This window comes from Pempheris klunzingeri, chromosome 21, assembly GCF_042242105.1.
Source record: "Pempheris klunzingeri isolate RE-2024b chromosome 21, fPemKlu1.hap1, whole genome shotgun sequence".
NCBI classification, from domain to species: domain Eukaryota; kingdom Metazoa; phylum Chordata; class Actinopteri; order Acropomatiformes; family Pempheridae; genus Pempheris; species Pempheris klunzingeri.
Window position 1 is genome coordinate 3,532,580 of NC_092032.1, and position 23,828 is coordinate 3,556,407.

General features: G+C 42.5%; 1 protein-coding gene across 1 annotated transcript in view; it reads right to left on the minus strand.

The window, feature by feature from the left end:
* LOC139221329 (collagen alpha-1(XXI) chain) overlaps positions 1–23,828 on the minus strand; it is a 46,438-nt gene that overhangs the window by 5,197 nt on the left and 17,413 nt on the right. The window contains exons 18-25 of the mRNA XM_070853267.1: positions 16,862–16,915; positions 10,095–10,139; positions 9,955–10,008; positions 7,337–7,390; positions 5,172–5,225; positions 3,658–3,729; positions 3,157–3,192; positions 1,451–1,495 (exon numbers count right to left, since the gene is read on the minus strand). Coding sequence (XP_070709368.1) covers positions 1,451–1,495; positions 3,157–3,192; positions 3,658–3,729; positions 5,172–5,225; positions 7,337–7,390; positions 9,955–10,008; positions 10,095–10,139; positions 16,862–16,915 — 414 coding nt within the window. The remainder of the gene's footprint in view (positions 1–1,450; positions 1,496–3,156; positions 3,193–3,657; positions 3,730–5,171; positions 5,226–7,336; positions 7,391–9,954; positions 10,009–10,094; positions 10,140–16,861; positions 16,916–23,828) is intronic.

Consider the following 23,828-nt stretch of genomic DNA (forward strand, 5'->3'; position numbering starts at 1 on the left):
TGACATGGCTGTAGAATACATAGAATACTGATGCACCATCGGCGTTTAAATTGGCTCCGTATAAACCTGCCTTTGACTGTGTAATTCTGCCGGGGAAGGTGAGGGTTCGATTTAGGGCGCAAAGGATTAAATAATCACGCTGTAGTTCTGCACTTTGCAATGTGATGTGCACAAGAGTCTGGCTTTCAGGAGACAAGCAGTGACGAGGGAGATTTATTTTACCTGGTAAGAATTAGGAAGTCTGTCTGAAGACAAAAACATGTCATATTTATTCCAGCAGTGACACACTTGTGATTCACTGCTGATGCTTTTAGCCTTGAGAACGTGTCACATGGAGGCTGGGCGGCTTTTCAACAATGTGGAATTACAGAGTGTGAACATTAAGCCGCACATTGAGAGGTACAGTCATTTTATCTGTAGCACCAGTAGTACTTGCTGATCAGTTCTGGAATGCTGCTCATTCAGTACTTTTTTCTATTAAAAAGTATTACAAGCTTGGCTTGAAAGCTGGAAATTGCAGATTACATAAAAGTTCATAGCATTTGTTCATTAGAAATTATGTTGGTTATGAGATGTTTTAAAGGATGTTGGATGTCTTAGATCTGCTGCCTTTCTCAGACCTGCCTTCCTGCCTTCACCTTGTCAGGTTTGTTGGCTTGGTCAGATTGTCTTGAAGATGCCAACAGTAAGTCCTTAAACTGACTGCTGATACTGACTGCAAGATTGCTGTTCCTCGTGTGGCTGTTCTGAGGCTAAGCCTAAACATCAAAGCAGGCCGTGGCTTTGCCATGAGGGCACTGGAACAACTCTCCCGCTCAGCTAGGTCAGTTACCTCGTCCTCCGTCCCCGCTGAAAGTTTACTTTTTCACACTACATTTTAGGATATGTTCATCTTTAGGCTAGATTTTAGGATCCAATTGCTGTTTTATCCTCTCATTTTTATTTTGTCTCCTCTCATTTAGTCTGTTGTAAATTTCCCCCGATGGGAGATCAATAAAGTCCATCTTATCTTATCTTTGATTATGGCCTGAAATACTGCTGCTTTCTGTTCAGTATTCTGTTACATTTTTATGTGTTTTTATACGCTGTCTGATTCTAATCTTGTAAAGTACCTTGTAAAGTCACTTTTAGAAAGGTGTTACATTAGTAGAGTTTATTATAATGATATTTATTCTGTGATAAAGTTTTTATGGAGACTTGTATCAGGGGATTTATGATATTAACTACAGACAGACTTAACAAAAAAGCTCAAATAAAACTCAAGATCTAATCCCAAATTAGCTCTTTGTCAGTGAGGACTAGCCAAGATATTTTTCCTCATCCTGATGCTCTTGTGGGGACATTTTGTCCCCATAACTACACACAAACACACACATCCATCTCCCTGATAAACCTATAGAAACGTGAGCTTCGCTCCCACCCAGTGGAAGCAGAGTGATTCTGCACTCACAGGTACACCAGGAGTTCCTGGATCTCCGTCTCTGCCTTGCTTTCCCTGCAAAGAGATACATCATGATTAACTGACGGATTGTGTACGCGCTGCTATGGCTTCAATAAGTTTGTGTGTGTGTGTGTGTGTGTGTGTGTGTGTGTGTGTGTGTGTGCATGCGTAAGGGTGAGACTGTGTGTTCATTTGGATGTGTGCGCACTGCGGTGTGCTGCTCCATGTCTTCATTGTGTGTGTGTGTGTGTGTGTGTGTGTGAGTAGAGAAAAGGTCATGATTACCACTAGCAGCCAATAAGAGAAACCCAGGGAGAGAGGGAATAGGAATTGGCTAGTGGTGACCTTTAACAAACCTGACTTTTTATCTCATGTGTGGCTTTTCGGCTGCATCCTGCAGCACTGTAACACACTGCTCTCCTTTCCCTGCTCCCCTGGGCTCTCCTACTGTATTGCATTAGACCACGCGAAGGCAAGCAGCTGAAACAGAGCATTCATCGCATGTGCTTATTTGCGACTGTAGCTGCGTTCGCGGTGGCAGGAGTGCAGACAGGTTGGCATCTCGTTCGCTCCGGTGTCTATGTGTTCATGGTGGAAACCAGATCTAACTAATGGGTATAACATTCACGGTTTGTGACATGATCACATTGGCTTAGAGGACTTCTTACACTTACGCTAAGTATGAAGACTTTGGAGCGTACTTCAACATCCTGACTATCCTAATTACCACTAAGAGGCAGAAGTAAATCAGTGCAGCAGATAAAATATGTTAGCCAGTGATAAAACAATATTAATGAATCACTATTCTTAGTAAATGCTAATTGGGTGTATTTGTTTACCCTGCTCAACCTTAAGGAATGTTTTTAATGGCATCACGAACATCTGTACTGTCTGTGGGACTATTGAGGAGCAGTCAAATAAATAAATGTGTCTTGTTTTGTGGTGTCTCATCAGTTCTTTGGCAGATGGAATTCATGACCACATCATTTCTAAAAATTCTGGCTGCACCCCTCATCAGGGGCTCTGTCCAATCACTAAGCAAAGTCATAGTAAATGTGACGTAATGTAAATACAGCTGTTCAGCAAATGGTTTACTAAGTATCGCTCTGTTTTAATGTCATGGCAGCGCATGGGAGACGAGCAATGAGCCAGCAGAGGAGAGGGTAGAAGAGGACTGACACTGATGTAAGAAAAAAAAGAAAATTGGCTCTAAATTGTCCTAAAAATGGCTTTGCAAACAATTAATGAGGACTGAAATGAAACCACTTTCTTTAACCTGACGCTACAGTGTGTCATCAGAGCCACTACAGTGTGATTCTGTGGGACCGGTTGGTTGATGTTAATATTAGATAGCATTGGACAGAAGGGATCTGTAAACAGTATTAGAGGAGAATGAATTAAATTAGGGATTCGTTTAACTTGTTAATGCTTTAAATCAACAATCAGCCGGTGAAAAAACGGTACAGTCCACCTTTTACCAGAGCCCACCACACCTCTGAGGGGAGTTCTCACTGATCGCTCCCTTCGCTCTCGTCAGCTGCTCAGGCTGTTCTGCCAGCACTGACGCCAAAATGAACCGTGGTCTGTTCATTCTCTGTCAATCAACTTTTATATTTTACTACAGGAATTTTTGTGACGTAAATATTAACTCAATATATCCTCGTGGCCCGGTGCAACAGAGTTTCCAATAGAAGTGTGTGGAGTAAGTACAGCACCTGTTGTCCTTCATAACCCCTCTCTCCTCTCTCCCCCTGAAAATACAACACACAACATCAGAACACATTTCCACCGTAGTTTCAGTCTTGTCTTGTTTTGATGCTGCTGGTGTGACATCTGGATAACACAATGCTGTTTGAGGACTTATTGCTGAAACACAATATCAGTGTCCTATTGAAAGCATACTGTACAGAAGACTAAAATACAGCTTGTTAAAGTGACTGATCCGGATTAGGACTACTTGTACTGTTTATGTGCCCGGGCATTCTGCTTTTAAAGTGTGAAGGACAACCTTCAGCGCTATTAAAAATAATCATGAATAATGTATTGCATTCTACACTACAACATGTAAATGTACAAACTCCTGACAGCCAAAGCTATAAATCATTCATAAAGTGTTACCCCCTAGGTCCAATTTTAGGCTCCACTAGGCCCAAACAAAACCATGCGGACATAATTCCTTGTCCATGTATGTTATTGTATGAATGGGCCCCCCTCACCTTGTGACCTTTGAACCCCGGCAGCCCCATGTTGGCCGGCAGGCCTGGAACACCTGGCTCCCCCGTCGAGCCCTGGAAAGGTGAAAGATTTTTGCCGTTTGGAAATTAGTGGATGGCATTTAAGAAAAGATAAGTGGTGGAAGTGTGTCATGTTCCTGAAAGTGGCTGTTTATTTTCCACTAGATGGAACACAAGTGTAACCATCATGTTTGAGCATTTTTCATCTGGCTGACAAAGGAAAGCATTAAAATAAAAGATTTTAAAGTGGTCAAAAATATCAAACTGGAGCAGTGTGTGTGTGTGTGTGTGTGTGTGTGTGTGTGTGTGTGTGTGACTACTTCCCAGGCTGCTGCTGTGAAGAAGAAAGTGTTCTTAGCCCGTAATCGAGGCAGGTTAAATATGGGCTCTAAAGATGCTTGAGTGAAAACTTTTTGAGCTCTCTCTTACTCATTGGCTCATCATTTCCAAAAAGCGAAAGCAATTTCTGCTTCGAGGGAGAGCACCCTTAAAATAATCACTGTTACTTGTAATTAAGAAGCACAACAGAGACGCCAACTCAGGTTCTTTTTTAAAACCACAATGGTTGACATTTATGGGTGTAATTGCTCAAGAACATGTCATCTAACAAACAAGTGGTATTAAAAGAGGAGCTGTCACTCATCGGCAGCATCCAAACTGCGGGCTGCCGAAAATGAGAGGTGGCTGGCAGGATGAGGAGAAACAGGATAATGTCGAATTAGAAAAGAGAAAAGGCGAGCGCTGTCAGCCTGATCCCTTTGGGGGAAATCAGTAGTACCCTCTCTAGTATGATCGCCATGTTGAACGCTCACTTAGCTTATATGTGGCCACGACTGTAGACTGAAGTGGGACTGGGGGATAAAGCTGAAAATAGTGTTCATGCTTTTTTTTTGGGCAAATAAAGGCTCGGAGAGGAGCACCGACTGTACGGCAGCGTGGGTCACAGCTGCAGACAGGAAAAGCCGATCAGGTTCTACGTCGTAATCTTTGTTTTTGTTGTTGTGAGAATGCAAAAGACGATCTGATTGGTTTGTTTCAAAAGAACATTTCAGCATTTTTGGAATTAAACTTATTTGCTTTTTCTTTTTTCTTCAGAAAATTTGGCCTTAAATTCGGCCCTCTGTGTCGAGCGGATGGAAACGCTGTTGTTCTTCAGGGAAAATAACTCAACCCTAAAACCACAGCGAGTTTGTGTATGGATTAAATAAATGGGACGTGTGTTAATTAGCAAGCTGTGAAGACGTCAGTCGATGTCTTTTTTTTTCACTTTGGATGGAGCCGCACTAGCTTCTGCATATGATGTAAATGGCTGTAATTATAATGTCAGAAGGAATAAAACAGGATGACGGAAAATACATAGAGGCACCAACAACAACAACAACACCAACAACAACGAAATTCAGCCAGAGGAAAGGAAGATGCAGTCCTGGGAAGAAGTGGAGACAGAGGTTAAACGAAACAATGTAATCCGGTCAATAATCTGCAGCTTAACTCACCTTCTGGCCTGGTGGACCGAGAGGACCAGCAACCCCCGGATCTCCACATTTCCCCTAAATAACACACACACACACACACACACACACACACACACACACTCTCCGTTTGTCTGGCAATACTCTCTTGACTTTGCTCATCACTAAATCTAGTCTTCAACACAAATCTTAGGGCTCTATTCTAACTCCCACAGAGACCGGCACACAGGTCAATGAGGACACATTAGAGTGGACCTGTTATTTTCATTCATATAAGTGCAGCTCTGCATGCACAAAGAGCCCCGGCTAGAGTGGAATGTAAATCACAGTATTTGGCCATCAATCATTATCCTCTCAGCAAGCCCCATTATTGGCCTCTTCCCTGTTAAACAGCTACCTGCACCGACAGCGGTGCATCATGACAATGGCTCAACAACTTCAGAAGAGAGAGGCAGCTGTTCTAAGGTGGTAAATGACACTGCTGTGTGGGTTCAGACAGACGTGTTCAGAGGCCACAGTTAGTGCAATAAAAGGGGGGAAACGTGGGGGTTTGGCCGATAGATAGGAAGCTAGATGGTTTACTCAAGTAAAAGTATAAGAAAACACACTATAAATACTGTTACTGTTACTGTTACTAATGTTGTGTAAAATGTGCCATTTTAAAGCACAGAAGTGTTATCAGCTAAATGTACATTCAATATCAAATCTAAAAGTACTCACGCAAGCCGACTTTAACAAGAAAATAATCTCCTTTAACTATAGCAGTATACTATTATAATGGGGTTGTTGGATTATGATTACTAAAACATTAACTCCGCACCTACTCATGTACTGTCGGGTAGATTTATCCACAATATTGCATCCTATTCATAAGCTACTTATACTGCATGTTTTGTGTGTAAATGATCTACGTGCAGTGTCTCTACAAGCTGTGAGTGAAATGTGGTGGAGTAAAAAGTAAAGTAGCTCCACTGAAGTGCGCCGGACTACAGCAACGTTCTCAAGTAAAGAACAAGGACCTGAAAACACTTGTGTACTTAGTTATTTTCTACCCTTCAGTTTTTTTTTGTGCTGGTTGCTTTTAGTTTGATAGTGACAAATAAGTTTTGATGTTAGATGTCGTAAAAATAAAAAAAGTTGACTGAAGCAGCTTAAAGGGACGACATAATGATAAGAATCATTATGACAATAATGATCGAAGCACGATTTAATCAAGGCAACTGATCGGTGTGTGCAGGAGTGCTATTCCTCGCATGTGCTGTGTGCTCGATCAGCAATTACAGATGGCACACAGCCTTCGGACTGAGCGGGGATTTAATCAGCTGATAGGAAGTTTTCGTGCAGTTGTAAAAGCAGGTGCAGATAAAGCAGCTTGATGAGAATCCCCCCCCCCTCCCAAAAAACTCCCCAGCTCAATACAGACTGCTTTGCTCGCTGTTCGCCACTTTGAAAAGGTGTGCGTACGTAGAAGTGAATGAATCTATGTTTATTTATTGGTGTGTGCTCACTGACTGCTGATCAAATCTCAATATTATCAAATGCCATTCAGCTAAAAACAGGTCGGCTCCTCAGCGCAACATCAAAGGGCCTGTTTTCACCTTCATATGCATGAAAACCCCATCTTTTCCTCCCACCTCTCCTTCCACTCCTGAATGTGCTGTGCTGAATACACATACATCCCATAGGGACGGGGAATGTACATTTCAAGGTTAGGGAAATATGAACATGTCCTTGTGGCCCCGTGTGCTCGTCTTTTTCAAAGAAAAACGGGGCCACGCCACAGATTGTTGCAGATAAAAAGGCAGTTTACCTTCTGTTTCTGCAGCTTTTTATGGCAGTTAGGATATCAAAGTCTCTGACCATTCTGGTGTCTGTCTCTTGCAAAAACCAACAACTTCACACAAGTGCAATAAGCATTTGATAATCATTGGAGCACCCCTTTAATCTATAACTACCCCCCAGTTAAGTAAAATACTGTTAAACCTCATTTTTCATTAGTGAGTAAAACTTGAATACAAATGCACAGACACGCCAAATTCCAAACAAGTCGACTACCTCTCAGCAAAATGCACTTTTCTCCGTGGAAACATCATGAGGAGGAGAGAGAGGGTACGTTAAGAACAGGCCGAGCGGCTGGGGAGCAGCAAGCCATTAGCATAATAACTAATTATAACGTTCAACGCACAGACCTTGGGACCATCTTGGCCGACCGCTCCGGGCGGCCCCCGGGGCCCCTGGATTCCCTGGACAGAGAGAGATATTGGAGGAGGAGAAGGAAGAGGAGAGGAAGAGGAAGGGAGGGGACGAGAGAGAAGGGAATGAGAGGAAGAGAGAGAGAGAGAGAGAATGAGATGAAAGAGACAGGCACAGTGCTCTGGGCTGAATGTGACAGAGTGCGTAACGGCTTAGTCAGGAGGCAGCGAGGAAGAAATGAGATGGCTCAGGTCCATATATCGGACACACACACACACACACACACACACACACACACACACACACACACACACACTTACAGACTCATGCCATGTCCACATTTGCACGCTTTGCAGATTTACCGCTCCAAATTCTTGGTAACTTTCAAAAACAATGGGTCCTTGATTTCAGGCAGAGGTCAAAAGCAGGCTTCTTATTCTTGGACAGATCGGATCAAATGTGGCTATTTCAAACGTCAGCTTCATGAGGCTGACTTCTAGAGCATTCTTATTTTGAAACGAGTCGGCTGGAAGCATTAAAAAGCACTCGATGATGGAGAGAATTTGGCTATAAAATGTAGTTTGATTTTTTTTTATTACACTATGATAACGTTAATCCTCAGCGTGTTGGACGACCAGGATTTTTTGGTAATGCCAAAACATACAGAATTAAGAAATACACGCACACCATTCAAAGCAGTATATCTAGGCTCTATCTCTGCTGACAGATATCTGATGGGTGCATTGCTGGCAGGGAAAAGGCTCTGACCAAAAGATGGATTAGAGATTTACAACTTTCTCTTTAAAATCAAAGATGGAAATCTTTATACATCTCTAGGCGTTTATTTTAAATCTTTTTATTAATCTTGGTCACTTTTTTACTTCTCATTGCTTGTATATCCATGTATGTATTGTCTGTGGATTGATGTGTGAATTGATTAATGACAAGCCAGACCAGAATATGCACATTTGAAATGTCGGATTTGATTCATGCTGGCTGGACAGTTACTTTGATTTCTACGTCTATTTGTTATCACACAGTTGTATGTTGTTGCATAGATACCAGGGGTGTCTCTCTGTGTGTGTGTGTGTGTGTGTGTGTGTGTGTGTGCAGGAGGCCCACTGTAAGCGTAACATCACAGCAGTGTTCTGTTCAGCTGACAGGAATAGAAAGAGGGGGATGAAGATGAAGCTTGTGGCTGTGGAAACATGACCTCTGTGCACTTAGATCTATGCAGCAGCCCTCGGCTATTTTTGACAAGGCTTTATGTGCTGCACAGAGAGTGTGAGCCAAAAGCAGTCTACAATTTCCTTCTATATTTGTGCTCAATCCAATCTAAGTTTCATGTTGATGATGGAACAGGATACAGAAAATAAACTGAAACTCATTTTCTACTTAATGTGTTGATCCACCCTCCGCTGAATGATCTAAACTGGTTCCCACGATGCAAATGTGTCCATATTTAATGTCCCTTTTCATTCTGCCTAATCTCCACTCTATTTATCTGTACCGTCTCGCTTTGACCACACGAGGGGAGCAAAGCTATGCTGTCTAACCACAAAGGAGGACTGTGTATTCACAATGCTCTCTAATGTAATTGCATCTAGCCATATGTAATCTTGTTTACCAGAGGGGGGTGCCCTTACTGTGTCTACAGCTGTAGACGCCCCCCCCAACACAAACACACACACACACACACACACACACACACATCTAACGCTGGTTCTAAATGAACAGCCACTCACCACCTTAATGGCATTGCTAAATAAACCAAATGAACTCCTACAGCGCCCGGGCTAAATTAATGATCTCATTATAGGCCCACTGTAGAGACGGCAATACCAGCAGTTTTTCTGCTAGATTGGGAGATAAAGACTGCAACGGGTGGCTCAGTGGTAAAGTGGGTCGTTCCTCAATCAGAAGGTCGGGGGTTCGATCCCCAGCTCCTATGGGTCAACATGTCGAAGTGTCCTTGAGCAAGACACTGAACCCCAACTTGCATGGCTTCAGTGTGTGAATGAGTATGAAAGAATAGTCTCCTCCAAATTACATTCCTCCTGTATGATTAATGGGTGAATGAGGATGTCATGTAAAGCGCTTTGAGTAGTTGAAATAACTAGAAAGGAGAAATACAAATACAGACCATTTATCATACATCAGACAGACCTACCTGTCACATAGCAACATGGTAACAATGGGGAATATGCTTTAAATGTGTCCATCTCATTACGGTTAAATGTAGACAAATTAGGCATGGAACTGGAAGTACGATCAATGAAAGTGAGTGATCTTTATCTGGAGAGGGTGTTTCAGACACTGTTAGATCATCTGTTTGAAGCATACGGAGACCTTAACGCTTTCCCCCAATGTCCTGTTCCCTCACCCTGACAAATTAGCATGATTCACTAGTGCAGCAACAAGGAATGGGAATTTCTGCATGCAAACTACCTGTAAAAATGACACAAATCCCACAAAATGATTTGATGATTTCTCACACGTAAAACTCAATAACTTTCCTGCTGAATATAACTATTGTCATTCAGAATGCTGACTCGAGATGAATGGCTTCACCATGTAGCAGAAAGCTGAAAGAAGTGCTGAAGTTTTTACCAACCAGTGTTCCGTTTACTCCAGGTGGTCCTTGAGGCCCAGGCAACCCCCTCTCTCCCTAAAAAGACATTCAAGAACAAAGGAAATAAACAGCTGATGGGAATGACTTTAAGTCAATAACGAGTTACTCTTCGGTCACGTTACCTGAGGTCCCTTTGGGCCCACTTCCCCAGGAGGTCCCTGGACACCCTGTGGAGGATACAGTGATGGATTGACATGATTATTGAATGTGCAGCCCCAGGACCAGGTCCGGCCCGCAATGATGATGATCTGCTACAGTGCTCTCATAAAAGTCCTGCTTCATACTCGAACAGTTGGTGGCAGCGTGCAACTTTTGAAGATATGGATGCAACCCGCTACTAAATCAAAAGAAGAAGAACTACCTGTTGCGGTCGGACCAATATGTTTAAGGACCACGCTGGACCAATCAAATTTGCCCTTGTGTGCTTTAAGTTCTCCGCTCTCATATCTCTGTTTCTGCAAGCTAAGCATGTCGCTTGGCAAAAAAACCCTAAAGTATCTGTGGTGTATAATTTGAAAAGGCATTTCAACACACGCCACATTAACTTTGACGCCACTTTCCGTCTCTGCTGCTCAGAGCCAGAAGATTTTGGGGCCAACTGCATGCTATGAGCAAAGGGCCATGTCAGCATCATTACGAGTAGCGTAGAACAGAAAAGGTCATTTACAGTCTTAGAAAAACTGTCGAGGAGTCAATACTCATCGATTGCATCAATTGAGAACGTGATTACAGACGAGAGAACCCGAAAAAGTGTTATTGATTCAACAAATTGTTATTGATTGGACAAACTGAAAAAGGCTGATGTCTTTAGCTGTGGATGAATTGATCAGCAACGTTGCATAGTTCTGCGTCTATATTCGGTTCTTTGATGGGGAATGCTTTCAGATGGATGTGCTTGGACTAATTTCTTTGGAGGGATACACCAGATTTTATACAACAAAAGAGATTTTAGTCAACAAAATTGTTTCATTCTTTGAGGAGAACAATTTGGATCTGGAGCTGTGGCCCCACGGCTCAGATCAGTACATCCCCTTATCCACTAAAGTCTCTATGTTCTCAAGCTAAGCGGTGATTAACTTTATTTGCTATACGTCAATCTTTTCCGCAAGTTTTTGACAGACGTGCTGAATGTCAGTATGAGGATTCACTCACCCACAATGACATTAAATGGATTAGTGAATGAAACACAAGAGAGAACATCCTTGTGTTTCTCCAGAATTCAAAGCTGAAAAAAGCCAACAAGTTCCTGTCCGTGATGGAGAATGATGAGTTTTACCACAGCTGTTTGCTTTTTGAGTGATGTTTTCTATCATTTGAACCAACTCAACGTGGAGCTACGGGGATGAGAAAAACGGTCAGGCAACCTGAGGAGAGACTTCATGCTTTTCAAAAAAAAAAAGCTCACACTTTTCTCTGCTGATCTGTGTCCAGGCAAAATGCTCCACTTCCCTCCAAGGAGAAAACCAGGCTTACAAATCACTGAGGTGATGTCAGGATTTGTTAACTCATTGAAAACAAACTTTGCCACTAGGTATGATGATTTCAGTATCTCCAGTGAAGTGATGAGATCTGTGAAGGACCCTTTCAGTGTGAATGTTGAGACAGATTTGGTAACGTCATTGACTTGTGACACTCATTGCAGCTCAAGCTCTGACTCAAGAAGCCTCCTGACAATGTTTGGCTCAACATACACTTGTGAGTCATCATTCTCACACATGAATGCCATCAAAACTCGCATTTCCCCACTACCCAGCATCTGCACCGCTGCTCGCATGTTGCCCTGACAACACATTCACCTGACTTCACTGCTCTTGCTAAGTCAAAAAACATGTAATTCCTCTAATTAGATGGCAAATTATGGCTAATCACATGCAATCTAGCAAGTCTGTCATGACCCGTCCTTGGGTTTTGCTGTTTGTCCTTCTTGCTCCTTTACTTCCTGTTTTATTTTGGTTTTTTACCCTTCCCCCTCGTTTCACTTCCTCCCATTGTGTCTCATTACCTGCCTGCCCCAGTCTATTTAGTCTGTGTCTCCTCTGTCCTCTGTGCCAGTTCGTCTTCGTCCCCCGTGACAAACGTTCCAGCAGTTTTTCTTGTGTGTTACATCCCTGGTTGTTGATTCCTGCTCTTGCCTCCGACTCTCTCTCTGCCTTGACCCTCCTGGATTTGTTTGCCTTCGCTCTGACTGCCTACCCGTGTAACCAATCTGCCAGTAAAGACTTTTAAATTATCTGCCAGTTGTCCCAAGTTGTGCTACTGAGTCCACCTGCTTGTGGTTTCCCAGCCGTTACAAAGTCAGCAATAGGTTGAACAGTCGGATGCAGTTTATTTGTTTTAGTATTCACTTGATAACGTCATGTCATGCACTAGATGTAGCTACTGATGTGGGAACCTGGATGAAGTGATTATTGTCTGATGAAATTTGAAATGATTTGCCCTGATAAAATAATATGCACTGTTAAGTTGTTATAAGCCCTGTAGCGTTTCTCTGGACAGAATCCCTTCATTTATTGTTGTCATTATCTGTTTGCGTGACATTTATGATGAAATTAAGTGAAATATTCAATTATTTATGACCGTTTTCAAAGGCAAGCTCAGTGTGGAAAAAATGGGTCGGCTGGCAGCCACACAACACGTGTGTGAGCCACAGCAATACAGCGAGGTGGCCGCCATGCAGACGTGAGGTAGGCTGTGTCTGAAACTATTCTAGCCTCTTGGTAAGTAGATCTCCACAATTCAGAAACGCTGGGATCTTGGAATGGTTGACGGTTTGGGAGATGCAGCTCTGTTGAAGACTCCCTACTTGTAATGCAAACACTAATCGATCGTTCTGGAGGATCAGAGCGAATGTGAAGCTGCACTGATGATTCCACCACAGATGAGCTTGCTGTGTGTGTATGTGTGATAAAGTAAACTAAGTGTAATCCTTGGAGTTCAAGTTTAAGCCTGACAGATCCAGATATCAGTGGGTCTCTGGCACGGTGGCTTCACTTCAGTAACAACATCAGGGCTTTTCACTGCTAACATCAAGAAAACTTCCTTAGCTGTTTGTCTTCCTCTCTGAACCTTCCTGAATCTGTCAGTAAAAGATGTTAGTCAATGTCACGTTTTAATATAAGAACAACTAATGGTTCCTCAGATTGTGCAAGAAGGTGATGTGGAGCTAATTTTAGATTTCAATGCTGATTCCCTGTTAAACTGTTAAAACTGACTGAATTTCAGGTAGCAAAGACAAGACCTCCACGTGATGCCAGAAAGATGAGATGCATCGGTTTCTTTGGTGATAGCAAATCTTCTACCCCAGAAAAATTCACAAATACTTTATGAGGAAGCAGGCTGTGCGTCATAGCATTCGTCTCACTGATCCATCCCTCATCAGCATACCCGCGAGTCTGTGGGTAAATGGGGATATATGATCTGTCTGAAACACCATCGTGCCTTCACCTTGAAACGAGCAGAGGGCAGAACAGCGAAGGGTGGGACGACAGACGACGTGAGAGGCCAGAGGAGAAAATTACAAAGACAGTCAAGTGCTCTCCTCATTACTAGCTTACATCACTTGCTGCTTCAAAGCTTTATCGGCTTAGTAGTTTCAAATCACAATTCGGCGCACCCTTGTTAGATAAATATATTATGAGCAGTAAGGTCTCATGTTAGAGCTGAAAATAAGCTTCATGGATATATTTATTGAGGATCATGGATATTTTTTTGTGTCCAGTTAATCGTTCAGTCGTGCCTGGGTCTCATTCCTTCAAAGGTCAGCTCTTATTGGTCAATGAAAAAAAAATCATATCAAGTTCTGCAAAGTTAAACTTACTGACACAACATGTTTACTTTCCCTGTATATCACTAATTTTGACATTATGCCGTTAAAATGAATTGATTGTGCTGCAAAACGTCATGTAGTGTCCGAAGCCACTCCTCATTTACTTCATAGTGCGCTATCTTTAGTGTCTGAATTAAAAAAACAGATATATACAGGATATGAGGGCCCATAGTAAGTCCACTACTCTCCTAACAAACTTGACTGCACTGCAATAATTCAAGGTGATGATGATTTAAGTGTCAGAAATCTGAATTTACTGCTCACTATAGATAAATGTGTGAGTGTTTAACTTATACAGAGTAATGAATTAGTGAACAAGGGAATGAGAAATATACCTCTTTGTCATCGTACCTAGCAGAGAAAGTGCTGCAACAATTAGAGCCGCGGTTACCAGGACGAAGCACACACCCACCGAGCCGAAAGGGTGAGAGGGGGACGATCAAATGCATGCACCTCGACAGACCTCGTCATTTAGTGAGCAAGCCCCACCCAGTTTCTCATGGGGCTCAGCCTCTGAGCTAAAGGCAACGTTGCATTCATTACAGCTGTTTTTCTTGTGTTTATATGATTGTGGCATTTAACAGAGAAAAGCCACGCAAGCACGGGGAGAACATGCAAACTCCACACAGGAGTCTGTCAGTCCAGCCCCCTAGCACTTCAGCTCTAACCCAGCCGGTAGACAGCAAGTCCATATCATTTGTGACTACATGCAGTACATCATTTCCTTGTTTGTGTGACACTCCCGGAATGAACACGGAGACAGTCTGATGCGGCCTCCGTTACGAGGCGAAAACAACTGTAGTACAGTAAAACTATTTACACTAATAAAATCTGTATTCACAGTTTTATTTCCCAGAGTTCCATGTAAACATCAGCTTGATTAGGAAGGGAGGGGCTGCTTTGGGATGCAGTGGGGAGCCGGTCTGCACGCAACGCCGTCTGCTCCCGTGGACCTACGAGGGTCTTTGTGGTGTCACGTGCACGTATCAACTGCTGTGTTTTATGCACAGCGTCGCTTTGTGCGTGGATGTCCGCACTGAAAGCTGTCTAATGAACAAAGACGGGAAAAACAAGCTCACCAGCTCACTTCCCAGTTGTGTGTTTGTGTGTATATATTGTATATCATATAAGTGTGTGTGTGTGCTTTGCTTAACACATAAAGTTTAGGTTTGTGGCGTGACTGTGATGAGTTTACCAGGCAGGCACTTACAGACAGGATGTCTGACAGGATGTAAAAGTGTGAACATTTACAGTACATGGAACATAGTCTAGTCTTTTTTTTTTTTTTTCTAACTGCCTGATTTAAAAGTATATTCGACCAAAGTATATCCAGGGACAAACGGCCCAGTCCACCAACAGTGTGTGCGGAGGACAGGATAACTTACACACACCAAAGCAGAGCTGGGCAGCTTGTATTGACTAGAAACAACCTCCGTGACCTACCTGAGAAAGAACACCGGTGCTTTCACCCACACAAGTATCTACAAAAAGTGTTCACCATGACTGCCTGGATGAAAAGGGATGTGAACCAGGAACCCGAGCGCTAAAACACATTCCTCCATCAGCCCCAGCCTTCACACAATGTTTTCACTTCGTGTAACACATGAAATGCTTTCATACCAATGTTCTGGGCGTCCGTTAGAAAGTGATATAGTGCGCCTGCTGAGGTGAAACTGTCTGTTCACATTTCAAAGTTGATGTGCTGGCTACGTTAAATGAGTAACCGTAGCAAAAGGGGGAGCAATTAGAGCCTCTGTTTGCAATTTGTTGCAACACATTAACGAGGTAGCATTAACTCATGTCAAACAGTGAGTCCATCAGGTCCCCCGTCCTTTGAACACAACGGAATGATGGAGGCTGTAGCGCACAAGCTACACAAGTACACCGCTGAGACTGCATTACATCATCACTCTCTGTCTTTGAACAGTTTCCACATCGTGATCCTTGCTCATTGGAGTGAGCCTGCAATCTGGGGATTTTGTCGCTGATGTTCAAAAATGAACAGCAAGTTGAAGATTCAGGGCAACAGTCCTGCATGGTGAACTCAGCACAAGCGATCATCTTACATTCCACACTCGACTCGCTGCTTCAGGCTGCGGCCGACAGGAATGTTACACATGGCCTGTTGTTTGTTCATGAAAATCTTGATATTGATTTGGAGATTGAAATGTTAATGAGTGAATGTGAATGTAGTGTTGAAGCGCTCTGAGTGGTTGAAGAGACAAGAGATGCGCTACACAAGTACAGTCCATTTACTATTTAGTAAATGAACATTTAAAACTGGAGGAGAGACCCTTCTAATACGATGGACTTCCAAAGGCCTGGTCAACTGTTAGCACACTTGTGGTTTTTAAAAGAATTTGTCCGATGGAAAATAAGATGATGACAGATTTTTATTTATCACATTTCATGGACTTTTTTGCTAAAAAAAAAAACTGAAATAAAGTCACTAGCAGGTAAAAACAGCAGGAGACCATGTTCTCTAAAAGTCTCTAAAAAGTCACATTATCAGTGAATTGGTTCCATAGCTTCTGTAGAAAGAATCAATGTTGTTTGCCAGATGAATCCAGTTCTTTCAGCAGTTAATCGAGACTAACTGAAAAGGAGCAGTTCCTTGTGTGGACACAAATACGTGCACGTGTCTATTTGCAGTGTGTGTGTGTGTGTGTGTGTGTGTGTGTGTGAGGGCAGTCGGTTTACTAGCACGCAGCAGTGTGTAAAAGCAGCAATGAATGCGAGCTCTCATGTTTGCGTCCTGATTACTCCTTCCTTCAGACCTTTATGGGACCGTTAAAATCCACAGAATGCTGAGTTAACAGGAATTATGTTTGTAAGTAGTCTCTGCATCCATCGGCGGGTATACCGCTTTGTGACTTACGCTCCAATAACCTGTTTTACTGCAACGCACGGTTGCAATTGTTGCGTATTCATTACAGAGTGGTGCTTCGGCTTCACTATTAAATAACCCAACAATTGACAGATATCCCATGTTTACATTGGAAAGTCACTTGCATTTGCAGCCTTAAACGAAGGGGAAACTCCGTGTAATCAGTATCAACTCACCGGGGGCCCTTGAGCTCCAGCAGCACCCGTCGGCCCCGCGTCTCCCGGCTCACCCTGAGGACACAAACACACGTCATGCTGTTACACAGGAGCTCCACAGGACAGCACCAGATGTACAGTGTCTGATCATTCTCCATTATTCACACACGCCTGTGAAAGATGAGACAACTGAATAGAGATTAAAAGAATCCGCATGTGAATTACAGTGCAACTCCATGTTCTTGCTACATGTAGGTAAGCAGTGGTGTGAAGCAAAGGCAAATGACTCTGACTTGAGATTTAGTAAAAGAATGAATTAAAGAAAAGTCAGTCTGATGCAGATAACATAATTGCTAATTGGATTATTTTGCCACCACTTTGTACAGATATCGGATCAGTACAGAACAAGTGGTCGACTTATGTGCACCCCATCTCGTGTTGACACCTGAGCCATTTCCAGTCATGGATAAGGATCATGAGATGCGGTTGAAAGCTCTGGAAGAAGCTAGTAAGTGAATTTAGGGCCAGCTGCTGGCATGCGCAGTGTAGTGAAATCCATGGGCCCCTCTGGGTACTCAGTTTAGGCTGACTTTGCATATCTGACACATATTTTAGCTCATTCTAGTGCAGATTTAAAGGCACATCTTCATACATTTAACCCTCCTGTTGTCCTAAGGGTTAAAAAATGACCCGCCACCATGTGGCAGCAGAGAAAACCCCCCCCCCAAACGCTCTGAGATGACTTGTGTTGTGAGCAGCGCTGTACAAATAAAATTGAATTGAATTGACTTGAATTGAAGAATAACAGGTTGTTTCATCATGCAAACTAGATTTAAAGGGGTTTAAAATTCAATTAAGCTGCTTTATTTTAGGGGTTTAGTGAAGGGGGTCATTTTTTACCCTTAGGGCAAGGGGAATATACAGAATGTTAAGACATCACAAGGGTTAAGTCTGTACTGGGTTCAATTAATAGTCGATTCACAGCTATAATGTCGACTTTGTGTCTCCACCCTCCACCCAACGCGGACCCTTACAGAAGCCGCCCGGTTCTGTTCAAGGTTTCTTCCTGTTAAAGGGGAGTTCTTCCTGCCACTGTTTCCTAATATAATATCTGATGCTGCTCATGTGGGGATTCTTGAATCCTTAATGTTGAATTCCTGAATCGTTGGGTCTCTCTCTAATGAAGGAGTTTGGTCTAGACCTGCTCTTTACGGAAAGAGTCTTGAGATAACGCTGTTGCGAATTGGCGCTATATAAATAAAGATTGATTGATTGATTGATTGATTGATGCCATACCTGTAGCCATCCTATAACAGCAGCTACGTGTATCACTTCTGCTCATTTTATAATCCAATTTTATAATCGTAACATAATGCAATCCTACTACTGCTAAAGGCAGTAGGTTGAGAGGAAACCATGCAGAGGTAGTGCAGCGGAGCAGCAGTGATTTAGATTCGCACGATGCTTTACCAAGTTCGCTACGTTTGCTCAACTCCCTGTAAAAGTTTGTTTCTTGTATCGTGTAATATTCACACGCAGGGAAAAAAAAGCCGTTTATCCGCACTACTTGCATCTGAGGGGATAGCTGTGAGTTTATCTGTGGCCGTGACGCTGACGCATGAACACCAGCTCATGTGGTGAGCCCAGCGGTCAGAAATCTCTCAGCAAGCCGGCTTGTTAAAACAAAAATGAAGGGCTACAAACAAACACATTTAAAGCCACAACACAACATGCAAATAAAGTTTTAAACATTCATGAGACACCAGAATCTACTGCTACGGTTTTGCTCTCAGACTCCTCTGTTTAACTGCGTCGTGCTGTATTATAGCGCGAGCGGTATGTGAACAGGTTCCAGTGTGTCACCGCTGGAGTACACCGACACTGGCAATCAGCATGTGAAACAAGCTGTAAAATATATTCTGGTACTGCAAGCCATTCATTTGTAAAGCTCCGTGAGCTGCGCCGCAGAGCTCTGACACATGTCCGCTGATATATGAAATCCGATGATGTGCTGTCCCAGCATACACACGCCATAACTCCAAAGTTGTTGGAGTTTTTAAAGAGTTTCGGTGGAGATGGTTGTTTTCGTGCTGTGTCAGCCATCTTGCTTTTTCAACATCATGAGATCCTGTTAGAATGCGCTCTCACTTTAACAAGTTCTCTCTCTGAATCTGAGTTTTGTAGGTTCGCGGATGAATCAAACATCAAACGCTGCAGGTGTACGGTGGCCTAGTCAGACCACTGCATTCTATTCTTTGACAGCAAATCACATGAAAAAACTGACAGTGGGTTTGCCAACTTCTTAATGCTTTTAAGCGACCCGACTTTAACTGTGGTTCTCAGTCCCAAGCCCACTGGTTGTTAATGAAGACATGCATTTTGTATAAACGAGTCATAAATATGTACTTCTGCTTAAAACAAGTCTCAGTCAGTTCCTAAAACAGCTGGTCGCTGTAGTTTTTTTTTTAAACGTTCCTCAAACAGGAGGAAATAGTGCATTTGTTGACAGATTAATACACATTTGCTCTTCTATTTGAGCAGGGTGGTGTGTGTGTGTGTGTGTGTGTGTTATAGAGTGCGAATAAACTACAGTGTGTGTTGGAGGTGATGAAGGAACATGTCACTCATTGCAATAGTGTGGCTCACTGGTGTGTTTTAATAGTTTTTGGAGAGCAATGGAGCTCTGTGGCTCCGAGGAGGAGGACACCAGGCTGTGATACACAGACAGTACTTGTTGGTAGGATCCAAGTATTACTGGTTTGGGTCTGCACATGGGATTTGATGAAAATTATGACAATTCAGAGTCCTTGACAGTGCCTACCATATAACCACAGCATCCTGGGGCCTTTAGTGCATGTCAGTCTGTGGCTACACTGTACACTGTACATTAAAGGTGAATACCCTAAAGATTATCTTAAGAAAAACCAAAATCTTTAAGACAAAAGATTAAAGATTAGCAAGAGTCATTTTGTTTAATATACCGCTGAAAAATTGCTCATCGAAGAATAACAAATGTGCTGGTTCTCTTTGCTTTTACATTATTTAACTGACAAACAGAACGGTCAGTATGTGTTCCTTACCCTGGTGAAACATGACAGCTATTACTGTCTAATAATAATCAAAGTAGCAATTACCTTTATTTATAGAGCACCTTTAAAAACAGAAGGACAAGTGAGGTTATTTAAAATCAATGGGTTAGAAAAAGAGGACACTTACTTCAGACAGAGAATTCCAAAGCCACCAAAAATTGTTTTTAAAAAAAACAAAACTTGATGAAAAAATCAATTCTAAAATGCAAGAGGCACTCAATGAAGGGCAAAACAGATTAGCCTTATGTGATTGGACCTCCTAAAGTTTGCTCAAGTCTGGCAGCGCGACAGCAGATATCACTCCTACCGAGCCAAAAATAAAGGGGATTACAACAATCGAGCCTGGAGTCAATTCAGGCATTAACGACCTTCTCGACGTTTTCAGCTTATTTAAAGGACTTTATTTCAGCAATTTGTCGTAGCTGCAGAAAACACAACGGCAAAACCTTCAGTCCAGGAGTTAAGCAAAAGTGGAAACTCAAAATCACACCTCAATTACAGGCCTGTGGTTTAAGAGTAGATGACTCGCGATCATTGATGCCATAGTAACCATGGTAACCATCGCCATGGCAGGTTCAGGTTTCAGGTTCCGTGTAGGTTGTGCAGGCTCATCTGCAGTAAAAATGATGTGACTCAATGAGAACATGTTCCACTCATTAAGGTAACACACCAGTATATCTATTTATGTGCCAGAGCATGTTTACACGTTTAAAGTCTGGTCTCAGATGCTTTTCTGCTTTAACCACTACAGGGGCTCTATTTCAGTGTCCATGCCGCTGAAGTTTGATTTCCCTGTGGAGCACTGAGCTTATTTCCTTGCCTGCATTAGTTTGGTATCTGGATGACTTGGTGTGCTTTCGTGCGACCAGCATCAGACCGTCACCACGGAAATCAAACATCAAACTTGTCATTTTGATTCTTTGCTCTATAGTTTCTGCTGCAAATCAACGGGCATGCTGGAGACGGACGCATTCAAAAAAAAGTTCACATAGTTCCATGAAACAAATCAGGCATCGATTTAAAACTTCTCCTCCACACAGACAGCAGGACCGTCTGTTCCTGCCCGTCAAAGCAGATCGAACTGAATCTAACAAAAAGAAAGTAAATAAGATTTCATTTTTAATTCCATTTTCATTTCAGTCACGGCAGCACAGAAGTATTCATCACACACTTTCACACAAGAAAACATGGTTTGAGTCGAGTCGTTTTAGCTGAAGAATATTTAAGCCACATTACCTATTCGGTCTCTTTCTGCTGTCATTTCAGTCTACGTTGTTTCAAAGCTGTGTCCCTCCACTACCAGTATCAATGCTATGTTTACAGCTCACAAGGGGGATCCGACTCTATTCCACACCAACGTCTGTAGCAGATAAAGCTCCTGCATTCATGTCAACATGTGTCTGTCCTGATAGAACCTCACAGAACCACTCGCATGGCTGTGGACTCACAGTGATGTTAAGATTTCAATTATTTTGAGATCGGTCATTAGTTAAATATCAAAATGTGGAACTCTCTCCCACATGATTTAAGGGCTCCACAGTCTGTGGAGACTCTTTTTTAAAAAAGCCTTTGATTAATTTTAATCATTTATTTAGTTATATTGTTGCTGTATTGTATTGAATGTCCCTGTTTTTATGCATTCTTTTTATTCCTCTGTAGCACTTTGAGATTTTATGCAATGAAAAGTGCATTATATATAAAATGCATTATTATTATTATTATCATTACATAAAAGCAAGTCTGTGAATTGCTGTGTTCCAACATTTTTAGACAACAGAGCTTAGACCTAAGTCTGTTTCTGCGTGCCTTTTAATTGGTTAATCTAAAACAAAAAGCATGTGGCTGGCTCAGCATGGCACCATGATGTTAAAGCATTTTCGATCTGTTTAAGCTCTCTGCAGACACAGAGGTTACCAGGTCCCACCAGCATGTATTTGAAGGGCAGGGCTCTGCATGTTGACAGTGAGGAAACAACTGAATTAGCTCTCCATTGCGTCTGTTTTCTTTTGAAGTGTCTCGCCACACTATGCACATAAACCCATGAGAGCAACAGACCTCATAATTACACAGCCAAGACGCCCACCATGGCCCAATAAATGACATGATGACATAAATTTGTGGATGTGTACAACAAGAGAAAATAGACAAGGCACCAATAGAACAACCACACTGTCCTGTGAGCAGACTAATCTCTTGTTTCACCCTGACGCTCATTGTTAAAGACAGAGGAGGCTGTGACTGCTTGACGTCTTTGAGCCTAACTAAACTTGAATGAATGTTTGAATGAAAGATAAGGACAGATAGCAGACAACAAAAGGATAAAATAAAGCATAAAGAAAGAGAATAGAGTCTAAATCTGACCAGGTCCTATTATAACAGAGGCTCAAACTTAACAGTGTATCGCTCACTTTGGGTTGGGAGGAAGATGCTGCTCCAAGTCAAAGACGTTCAAATCTGGTCAAGTCAGAGGCTCGCTTAGGAGTGAAGGTACAATGTAACAAGATCAATGGGCCAACTGATGCAGCGGTACCCGGGAGTACAGATAGCAGAGACAGAAACACGGGGGAGAGAGCCAAATGATACTTGGGATAGGGCTCACACATCCAGAAAGACCTTGAAGCCATGTGAGAAAAGAAGACCCAGAACATGCTGGAATTCTGGAACATGGAGATGTTTCTCAGAAGTCTGTGATGTGGCATCAGATGTCCCCCTTTTCATGCATCGGGATATTTATTGTACATGTCTGTAGCTCCTTACAGGGTATCAAACCACCAGGTGCCCATGATGTCACAAGAAGTTGGTGCATATGGTATGTCAGGTCAACGATGCACTGTGTCAAAAACAAAAGGGTTGGTACCAAACATCGTGCTATTCTAGTTTTTAAACTGTTGGCTGTTGACTGTGCATCTTCCAAATGAATCGGGACAGACAGTGTCATCTCTCATCTCTGTGAGCATCACAGACAAAGTTCCATTCATTTCCTCTATAATAGTTGCACACTGTATTTGCACTACCTTTTAAATTATTCTTCTGTACATTGCCCTCTTTTTTTATATTTATAATTGTTTTTCTATTTTATATTCTTGTGTCTATGTGGAGGGAAACGAACAAAGTAAGAATTTCATTGCTCAGTGTCACCATCGTGTTCTTACTGTGCACATGACAAATAAACATCTTGAATCTTGAATCTTGAATCTTGAATCTTAATAGTTGGATCCACGTAAAACCAAAGCTGTCTGCATGGTTAGATACCACCAGAGGTTAAGTGAGAAAATGCTTCACTAGGCTATCATTAGCTGAAAAAGGATTTGCATGTTGTGACACAGCAACGTGCACGTCAACAACGCAGGGCGTTAGGTCAGGCAAAGCACCGAAGATGTACTTGCATCAGTTGATCAGCAGTAGCCGCCTTACTCATGCTTCAGCATTGGTGGCTCGTTCACAAGCTGTTTGGCTACCAGCCGACTAGAGGTGACCTGTCATTATAACCCCTCTAACCCTTCTGATTGGTTGACTGCAGCTTCTTTTACCTACCCCCTACCTCCTTACATGCTAATCTTTTGATATTGTTCATTTAACTAAAAACTGTTCAGAGATCAGTGCCTTATCCACCCAATACATGCTAATGCCAGTGTCTCTGACTGAAATTGAAATTAAAAGCAAAAAATCGATAGACTATATGAACATATTTCTTGACTCCCATGCGTGTATTACCATGTTCCTTTCCTGCTCGAGAGAACCCGGGGAAAAACCACTCTTCTGCCCCCCCACCCTGAACAAAAATAGAATAAAAAAGAGAGACAGTCAGCAGGCGCAGACTTGGCTGATTTAATTGCCTACCCTCTACCCTCTACTCTCTACCCCATGAAGGATGTCTATGCACTCTGCCCTAACCACAA